Source organism: Colias philodice, chromosome 2 (assembly GCF_061535455.1).
Source record: "Colias philodice isolate Cphi_HAF_F1 chromosome 2, ilColPhil1 Martin Lab GWU primary, whole genome shotgun sequence".
Taxonomy (NCBI): Eukaryota; Metazoa; Arthropoda; class Insecta; order Lepidoptera; family Pieridae; genus Colias; species Colias philodice.
In genome coordinates, this window is record NC_143087.1 from 3845985 (window position 1) to 3857129 (window position 11145).

At 32.8% G+C, this 11145-nt stretch overlaps 1 protein-coding gene across 1 annotated transcript; it reads right to left on the reverse strand.

Annotated features, from left to right (window-relative positions):
- Window positions 1-5833: 5833 nt before the first annotated feature.
- On the reverse strand, window positions 5834-11145 carry LOC149490286 (protein FAN-like). The gene is made up of 13 exons (XM_089702427.1): window positions 10964-11145; window positions 10270-10870; window positions 10116-10187; window positions 9772-9974; window positions 9284-9527; window positions 9077-9199; window positions 8734-8995; window positions 8166-8580; window positions 7831-7919; window positions 7592-7724; window positions 7202-7406; window positions 6804-6945; window positions 5834-6013 (listed from the first exon to the last, which is right to left on the reverse strand). Exons 1-13 carry the CDS (start codon window positions 10975-10977, stop codon window positions 5913-5915), a joined length of 2604 nt encoding a protein of 867 aa, XP_089558553.1. The 5' UTR covers window positions 10978-11145; the 3' UTR covers window positions 5834-5912.

Here is an 11145-nt window from a genome sequence, read left to right on the forward strand (position 1 = left end):
TTCTTGCATATAAAATAATATTGAATAAGTAATTATTATCCGTTGCATATCACCGCCCTAGCGCCCTATCACCGAAAATAATAAATGAAAATCATGCATAATAAATAATTGTTTTCTGTGTTTTAATAAAGTGAAAGTTACGTTTCCTAAACTTTTATCACATCAGTGAGTGTAATGCAGATATCATTATAACAATAACATTAATTATTCATAATAAATTAAAGTATAATTTTATTTAAATGCTTAATAATAAATTAAAACCTGCTTAGAAATATGATTATGATAGTGCCTAATTGCTATGCATTAATACAGAGAATAAAGGTACGTTCTAAAATAATGTAGATAGGTTGATTTACTAATCAACCCGTACGTAGTTTGATATATATCTATATATATATATATATATATATATATATATATATATATATATATTTATCCCTCAAACAAACAGCCGTCCTCTGAAGACAAAAATGCATTTAAACTGGCGTCCACCTGCTTTTGGCGTCCGAATACTGGACGCCACTTTGATAGCCAGTGGCGTTTACATCCTATTGGTCCTAACAAACCGTAGGACAAATATCGATAGATGCCAAAATATCGCTTACATGGCTGCAATAATATATTAAAAAGTTCGAGAAGAAATCTTAGCGCAGATGAGGCGCTGCTGTCGCGCGTATATTTACAGTCGTATAACTCGGGGATTTCCTGACTCCGACTCCGCGTATTTGGCGTCCACAACTGCGACGTTGCCAGCTCGTTCGCAACAATAGATCACAATCATAATATTTACCACTGACTGCAATATTCGCCGTAGGAGGTGTACGCGTTGCGTATCATTAGGAGCCCGAGTTTGCTGATGATAAAGCTGCCAAAAATGTTTAGTAAATCCATATCTATACATATAATAAAAAACAATATGGGATTTACATGCCTGAAATAAAACAATTTTAAAGTGAAACTTTTATTACATCGTCTCAAACTTTTTGGTCTGTGTAGCGCATGTCGCGTGACGGTCGGCTGCCGAGTAGGTATAAAGCAGTGTTCGGAAAGTTTCACTTTTACCGTGGTTTCATAAAACCACACAACATTTTTTTTTAAATTATTTATTTTATTTTATAATAAAATCGTAGGAAAGTCAAAACTGTACATTGAATATTTTTTTAAAATAATACTTGAGGCGTGATCTACAATCGATTTAAAAGCCAAAAATATAGTTTTAGAATTTTTGTCTGTTTGTCTGTATGTACGTCCGGGATAAACTCAAAAACTCCTGCATGGATTTACTTGAAATTTTGCATGAATATTACTAAGAGGTCGGGCTATAGGCTACATATTATCAAGCTATCACCTACGGGGCAGAAGAGTTCGTTTGTTTGGTTGAACGCGCTAATCTCAGGAACTACTAGTACGATTTGATTAATTTGATTCTTTCAGTGTTGGATAGCTCATTTATTGAGGAAGTCCAAAAGCTATATAATATCACACTAAAGCTAATAGGAGTGGAGCAGTAATGAAAAATGTTACCAAATTGGAGGAAATTTAAGCGACGGTAGTGGGTGAAATTCTTTATAAGCCATAAGATTTAAAGCGAAAAGACCACGAACGTAACTTTCAGTTAATATAACAACATAAATAATATGTTTATATTGAACGGACGTACAATAGCTTTATACGGACGGCCAATAGCTATATACGGACGCTCAATAGCTATATATACGGACGTCCAATTGCTATATTATACGAATGTTCAATTCAAATCTAGTGGGATATTCTGAAAATCTTTTTTCTTCTCTCTAAAAATATTTCTTCCTACTAAATGCCAATAATTCCCATTGATCCCTGGGAAATCTGTGGGGACAAATGGGAATAATCCAATATGGTGCAAGTGATGCAACACGATTGGTAACAGTATTTCCATCATACAGTAGCTTGTTGGTAGCCAAACAGTACTGCCGCAAATAGTGCCGTATTTTTACAATTAAAGTAGTCAGGTTATTGAACATCCGTATATAGCTATTAGGCGTCCGTATATAGCTATTAGGCGTCCGTATATAGATATTGGACGTCCGTATATAGATATTGGACGTCCGTATATAATATTTGACATCCATATATAATATTGGTTCAGGCCATGGTAGGATACAATCCCGATTTTTATCATACCTATATATACCTATTGACCCACAAATGAAGTTATTACCTACCTACTTGTCTTAAATTTATAAAAAATAGATAAGATAAACATGTACATAATTAAAATGCTTGTTATTTTAGCAACTACCTGCGATTTTTCATGTAAAAATTACAGACAGGAGCTTAATTTTCTTTATCTTATTATAAACTACTAGCTGCTCCGCGCGGTTTCACCCCCGTGACTCCACTCCTGTTAGTCGTAGCGTGATGATAGCCTATAACCTTAATCGATAAATGGTCTGTCTAACACCGAAAGAATTTTTCAAATCGGACCAGTAGTTCCCGAGATTAGCGCGTTCAAACAAACAAACAAACAAACTCTTCAGCTTTATAATATTAGTATAGATTTGTGTACTAAACTTTATCAAAATCCATTGTTACTAATACGTGTAGATAGATTATTTTTTAATGATATAAAAATAATGTGCATCCGTATATGTATAGATCTGACTAAATTGGTATAAATGAAAAGACAAGCGTTAATAAAAGAAAGATATAGTAAACCGAAATCTGGCAACGTCGCACTCACAAATGCCGTTCATGCTATCAATGAGGACGCTAGATAGTCGATGCAATAGGTAAATCACGATCAATATATCCAGGACGCCTATAATTTATGACCATGGTTCGGGGCTCAAAAATGTTGCGGCACGAACGCAAGAAGAATATCGCGAAAAATTTAATTATCCGAAAATGACGTACCCCACGGAGCTGGCTATTGAAAAACTAAGCAATATTCATTAACAGATGTTAAAAAAAGCAAGCGAAACTGGGGGACGTCGTAATGATGCACGACGTGCATGACGCCAAAAAGATTGTATGATGTAAATATATATATATATATATATATATATGGGTGATTATACAAAAATGGGGTAACTTTTGAGGATATTTTGTTTACTATATTTTTTATATCAGATTGTTACAAATTAGGGTGTATATGATAGCTAATCTAATGAATATATTGTTCCAAATCGGGCCAGCCACTTTTTTAAGTAGATTGTGAGATATTTTAAATTTTCTGGATTTGGCCTCCAGGGGACTGACGAGGCTAACATGGTACTGATAAAAAACACAATTTTGTAATATTCTTAAAGAAATTGAATGAAAATTACTACAAATCTCTCAGTTTCATTAATGGCACATGTCTTTTAAGTATTAAAATCACTTAGTTACGTTTAAAAATGATAATTAATAATATGTGATACTGGAAGAAAACAATGTCTCAAGTTTCAAAACAGCCTTCTGACATTTAACGCTACGTGAATATTCTTACTCTCTTACTAAACTTTTACTACTTTGGCTTAGTTTTACTTGATATTTCAAGTAATTCACAAACAATAGAAACAAAAAAACGGCCAAGTGCGAGTTGGAGTCCTAACAAACCTATTTTTTATTATGTTTGTAACTAAAAATTTACACTTTTAGCAATTTTTCCTTTATCTGTGTTATAAGACGTTGCTATTTACCAAGTAGAAGTAAACTATATAGCAGTTTATAGTAGACTGTATACACGGCAAGCATCCTGTGTGTTTTTTTATTCCCTTGCGAATATTGAATTTTGCGGAAATTTGCAGTATTAACGGATGTAGGTATCTTTTGATTGCGTTGCGTTATAAGTTTGATTTTTTTACAGCCCCAAGGGTTCTTAATCTTGAGTATCCAACATAAATTTCAGATTGATACCTCCACGCGTTCCAAAAAAAAACGTCTTAACAGACAAACAGACAACAAAGTGATCCTATAAGGGTTCTGTTTTTTCCTTTTGAGGTTCAGAGCCCTAAAAATCTACCAATATTTATGTTAAAAGTACTAATTATAGTAAAATTAAAAACCAAAGGCTCGAATAAAAGTCTCATCTGAGTTTTCATAAGAGCCCCTTGACATTTTTATAATGTTATTAAGTATATTAATTAACTTTTATGTTATTTTGAGATAATTTTACTTCACAGTATTATACGTATACGTATTTATCTGATAAATATAAAAAGCTATGCCCTGTAAGCATCAAAATCAATAATTAAAATAAAATAAGATCGTTTTAATAAAATTATTAGTAGTTTGTTTCAATAGCTCTTTTCTTTGCTACTCTTTCTTAAATGTTTCTTCCCTAGTCAAATTCAGTTTCTTTTAGCGTGGCGCATGATGTTTTAAACTGAAATATAAAATAGATATGCTTATACCAATAGCAATCAAGATAAAAGTTCTCAAAAACGACAGAATCATCAGTACTATGGGGTCGTGTCAGTCCTCTGGCACGATATCTGACAAAGGACTGATGCCAGCGGATTGATGAAAAGGGACTTAATATGAGGTTATAATCACAAATTATGTTTTTTTGCCTGATTTCTAATATCAACAAACTATATTTTTACAAATCATAGTTAACCATTTATAAATGAAAATAAAAATCGGATTAACAATAAAATAACGACTCACCATAGGACTGAAATGTTGACTGGCGCAGCAAGATTTTAGAGGACAAATACAACCCTAGCGCTGGTACAGTTATGACGGCCGTCAAAATATGCGGTGCACAAGTAACTTCATTACCAACATTAATACTTAGACAGGGATTTGACCTCGACTTGGTGATATTTAGCGAGAATTTCAAATTTAAAAAACACACAACGGACTGACTAGTGAAAACGATGACAAAGTTTAATTTTATTTTTTTAATAAAATGGAAAACATTGCGTTATGAAAGTTGTAGTATATAATACTATGTACATCAAAGATTGTAGTGAATTAGTAAGTTTTCTTAAATCGATGATAATGTTTAAACGATAGTCACTTGATTGTTGGTTTTCGGAGTTGTGACATGCCAAAGTACTGACATTTGAGGTATTAATTTATTTTTTTTATTCATTTGTATTTTAAATAAAGAAGTGAAATTGAGTGACCAAATAAAGGACACTTCATTGTTTTAAAATAGATTTTTATTTGAATAAAATATAATAAGACTTTGTTTAAATTGGCTGATGACATCGAGTTACCCCATTTTTGTATAATGACCCATATATATATATATATATATATATATATATATATATATACTAGCGGTCCGCCCCGGCTTCGCCCGTGGTACATATGAAAAATAGATGTTGGCCGATTCTCATACTTACCCGATATGCACAGAAAATTTTATGAGAATCGGTCCACCCGTTTCGGAGGAGTATGCAGACTAACATTGTGACACGAGAATTTTATATATAAGATATATATATATGTATATGGTAAATTTTACTATATTTAACTAATATAAAACAGGATCAACGTATTAATTTACGTGGATCGATTTTCCGGTCGTCAGAATGATTTAGATTTTAGGGCACGTTGTAGCATAGCCAGTCTATGTTTTCGTAAATATTTTCGTACAACAAAATACAAATATATTATAAATCGTAGTACCTGAATTTTAAAGAAATGAAATAAAATAAAATGTACCTACTTGATTCATATATGTAATATATTGCCAAAAAATAAAATATAGTTAAAAATTCTTAGGCCGGTTGCAGAGCTTCACGGACCATCAGTGCGTACGTCAGTCGCGCTTACACCTCTTACGCTGTACGCATTCATAAATGTTAATATGATACCACAATAAAACTCCATTATATATATAAAAAAATACTATATTTTTATAGTTATACAAAACTGACATACATATCATAGCTTAATCTAACAATACTCTGGAGATTTTTAGCATAACTTTGTTGTCAAGAATTTTTATTGAGACTCCATATTTTTATTGTCTTATCCGCACTGGCAGTTATTAAAGTTTCTGATTTTCCATCGAAGAAAATACTCTGCACCATATCTGAAAAAAATAAAATATGTATAGATATAATTTAAAATAAATGCAAGTCATCTGAATACATACATAACGATACGTGTAACTCGAGTTACGTGAAAGATAAAATTAGCATAACGTTATGTCACCAAAACAAACGAAATAAAACACAATTAGAACATATTTTAAGCATGTAAAGGTGGGTACAGACTGGTGAAACGTAACATGAAATGTATAATTCTGCCTTTCATTGCATGTTCGCTGCAAGCGTGGACGCATAGCGCGCTCTTAACGCGCCTACGTTAACTACGCCCAGCACTAGAGCTAATACCGCGATGCTACGCACTTGTACGCACTACAATTACGCGTTCTAATTGACGAGTTGAAAATGACGAGCAAATGCAGCCCGCAATGTATATTTTTGGGTAATGAATTATTTGAAGGACATTTTGAAAGACTTATACTAAAATATCGTTGTTTTTTTACTTTCCGATAAAATGAAATGCTTCCTTTGTTTAAGTTAAGCACTTTGATTCTTGCACGGCAAATAATTACCGCACATGAAGCCATGTTCTCATAATTTTGTCGCTGCGTTCGCAGTACTTCTCTCCGTTGCAGATAGCGAGTGACTAAACAGCGCGATCGCATAGATGTGAGCAGTGCTCATATCCTTGGCGCGTCTGCCCCGCCTGCAACGCCTTTCTAACCTCTTTTATATGTTCTGTGGTTGTTTATTACCCTTGCACACGAAAATAACTGAACGAATTTTGATGATACTTAGCAGTACTTGTCGAACACCTGTGTAACAAATTCGTACCATCATGCACGTCGTGCTCAGCGAGGCACGTGGCCGTGAGCATGTCCCACAGCAGCAGCTGCTTGCGCGCGCCGAGCCACACCGCGCTCGCGCCGTCGCTGCACAGCGAGCGGCCCGCCACGCACGCGCGCTTCTCGAACACCTATATAATTATTAATGTCATAATATAATAAATATAAGAAGGATAAATATCGATGTCACTAAGGGATAGTGAAAGATCATAAAATCCACAATTCCACGAACGAAGAATTTTGGAAATCGGTAGTCATTTTTGAGATTTCAAATCAAATCAAAAAACAATGAAAAGGTACAGATTTCGTACCAAGAACTAAACAAATTAAAATAAAACATGAATCTTTCTTCTTTATTTATCAGTGAGATATTTTTTTTTAACTTACCGTATTCAACACGCTCAAATCCGTGACTGTCATATCACCATCTTCACATAGAGTGACTATTCTATCGGCAGAGAGAAACGATACTCCGCATACTGGAGACGAATGGATCTTTATTTTGTTCAGCAAATCCTTCGACCTGTACTCCCAAATAAATACTTCACCGTCAGTCGTGCCTGCTAGTATGTCCAATTCGTAGTTTCGTCTTCTGCAAAGAAAAAAAAGTAATTGATTTTGAAGTCTCTGGAAAACAGATTGTTTTTTTTTGTTTCATTTGTTTTTTTACGTTAATATTAAAGCGATTTTCTTTTTTAAAACGCACGTTTTGAAATACACTTTCAAAAATTAAATCTCTTTCTTATAGTATAGTGAGGCAATGTAAATAAGGCTTACCTATAAGAAAGGACGGTAATCTTCCCATCGTGGTCAAATTCTGCCTTCAACCCTTTCAAAGCCTGCCCCATTTTCCCAACACTACCCCATACACGTACAACGCAATCCCACCCTCCTGATATTAAAAGCCGTTCTGAAAAACATAAAATGTTTTTCTTTATTAAACTTGATTAACTTTGAATCAAGCTAAATAAAAAATAAATGATTTTTATTCTACATGAATGTAATAATTATATTACCTCTGTCCAACCACAGTAGGCAACTAACAGAATCATCGTGAGCTCGAAAACTTTCAACCACACGTCCATATTCCACGTCATATAAGTATCTAAAACAAGAATAATATTACATGAGTAACGTTATAAAAGAACAATGTCTTTCACATTTAACTATCCTATGGTCAGCAATTGTCACTAAGTATCAGATAATCTGCTTCACTTTTTTTTATGAAGCGGTACACCTAGGCGTACAGTACTGCGACTATTAAATACAAAAAGTAAAAAACTTCAATGCATATAAATTTAACATTTTAGGATAGAAGAATTATAATATTTTATTAAATTTGTATGCTTACATTTCATTATCCCAAGCGCCAGCCGCAACGGTATGTTCGTCAATCATCACGCAAGAGCTCAAAGGAGTGGTACTAAGTATCACACTCCTTATTTGCTTCTTGCCTTCTATATCATATACTTTCAACGTCCCATCTTTTCCAACAGAAACAATTCTAGAACCATCTCGAAGCACACACGTTACTGCCTCTTTATGCAGCTTGATTTCATCGACACATTCCATTTTGTATTCATGAGGCAATGAATTAGGTAGTGGCTTTGCTACTTTCGACACAATTTTCCGTACATGAGGTTTCGTAAACAATTGCTTAGGCACTTGTCCAAACTCCATAATCTGTACCTCTAAAGCGTGCTTATCATTCATATCGTATATACTTTCGAGATCGACCGATCCCTCATAACAAACATGATGGAAGACTGGAATATAATGATATTATGTCCTTATTTGTAATATTACCCATTTTTAAGTCATATTAAATTGGTAAGAAAAGGCATTTTTAAACATTTAAAACTGTGTTATAGGTACTTAAAATTAAAAATCTATTCAAATGCAATTATTAAAATACACACCATTATAAGCTTTAACAGCTTCTTCACCTCTCTGTTTATAACCAAATATGAGATCAATCCACAAATGCAAATGCCTGGAAACATAATCAGATTCTAACGCCATTCGCAGTTTACTTATAAAGTCCTCCGGAGAACTGGCCCATGCTGGGAGTTTCACACTATCCACTTTGGCCCCATCATGACGTTCACCAAAATCGATATCATAATTATTAACCAAAAAGTCACCTTTGCCATTAGTATCATAGAATTCTGGAACCAATTCCTGTAAAGCATTCACTATAATTAGGTATTTATTAACTATAATTAGGTATTTATCCTTCTTGAAATCCAAACAATTTCTTACTTTAAAATCAGACATGTTCCTCAAGCAATTACTATAAACGTCTTTAACTGAATTGAACATCCTGTCTGGATGGTCAAACCTTCCATTTTGAAGGCACAGCATATACTGCGGATATTTTCTGACCTGAAAATATACATATACATATACATTATGAATATATTACTTTTTCAGGTGTGTATTCATTTTATATTTTATACATATTCTTACCAAATAAAAGAGAACTAGACCTGGTGCAGAATAATGTGAACCATATAAAAACTTTGGGTCACACATTTCGTGATATCTCTCTAGTAATTTTTCTAGCCGTTCTGGATTCAAAGCTCCCATAGGTTTTGATAAGTCTCTAAATGTTTCTATATTATTTAAATCTAATATATCTGAAGTGTAATCCGCAACTACCCATGGAAAGACTGGATATTGTGTGAGATCATTTTTACTCCGATCTGCAAGGCTGAATTTATTTTATATTAGGTATAAGCAAACATTAATTTATTAGATCTTTCTTTCTGAGATTGTGAAAATTATTATTCTATTATATATCTCTTTTTAACTTAACAGAAAAATAATAAAACTATACAAACATCTGGTATGTATATCCCAGTCTTATGAATTTAAAAAATTGTTGGTTTTTGACAACTACATATACCCAATTTATATTAATATATTAAATAAACTATGATATTCAAATACATTACCAATTAAGATATGTGAGATAGTCATAATTAGATACTATTCCATTTTGCCATTGCAATGTCATCTCCTCCACATGAACTCTCTCTAACTTCACATCAGGTAACCCTTCTAAAATATTGTATACCTTATTTCTATCTTCTGTACTTTGAAATGTTAAATAAATATGTGGTATTGAACTATCTTCTGCGCTATATATTTCGAGGCCCTGAAATTGCATACAAAATTAATTTTAAGTCAAATACTCTATTAATGATAAAGCAACAATATCTTATTATTATTAAAAAAAAATACATATTAACTAATGTTAGAGATATAAGCAAACAAACACCATAATATTGATACATACAACTTGCCTGAGTAAAAATCTTCTTTTATACATCCTCTTAACTTGTGCAAGCTTCACTTTCAGAATAGGACTCTAGAATAAAACGAACTTATATAAATAGGATTGTAGTATGGTATATACTAGTTAGATTACACTTTTAATATAATATACTTACACACTCAATATTATTAAAGGGTTGAAAATAAAGAGTAGTAGGTGTAAGAGCTAGTTTTCCTTGATGCCTAACTAGAGGTGATATTTTTTCAACTTGAAATTCACATAGTATTTCTTCTGTATAATCATCCATCATGACAGGATCAAACACCATCCTCATGTACCTAGAGTGCATGATGGTAGCTATCATACTATTGTGCTCTGGTGCATGCAAAGATGATGCTCTATGCAATTGCAGCATTTCAGACAAACATTCGTCCACAGAAACAAAGTCCAAGAAGAAATAAAAGTCTTTGCTCTCATATTTAAATTTGTAAGGAGCTAAAATATTATCTTCTAACATTTCACAATACTGCTTCATCTCAACTCTTATCACATTTTTCTTATCACAGCCATGTACCTCTGATATCTGTATACATTCTTTTAAATGTAATTTTATTAAAGGTTTCACCCAATCCCTAGGTTCAAATACAAGAGATTTTGAGCAGATTTTTAAACGACCCGGTGTTAAGATTCCACTTGTTAATGTATTGTTATCATTCATAGTACAAGAATAATCTTCGAAATATATTTCTCCTGGCTCTAAGAGCAACATAGAGAACCTGCAATGTAAAATTACATAAAAAGCGAATCAATTTGTGAAAGGTCTCATAAATTTATTGAACAAAAACTGACAAAACAATATTTTATCATACCTTGATTTATTCATTGTTATTTCTTGTTTTGACCCAGTCTTATTTCTTTACGAAGAAACCATGTATAGCTGCGACAGCCCTGTGACTAAAATTATATTTAAAACTATTAAATCATTAATAATAAGCATATATTACCAAGAAATAAACAAACTAAAATTCTTTTTTGCAGGCAAACAAAAACA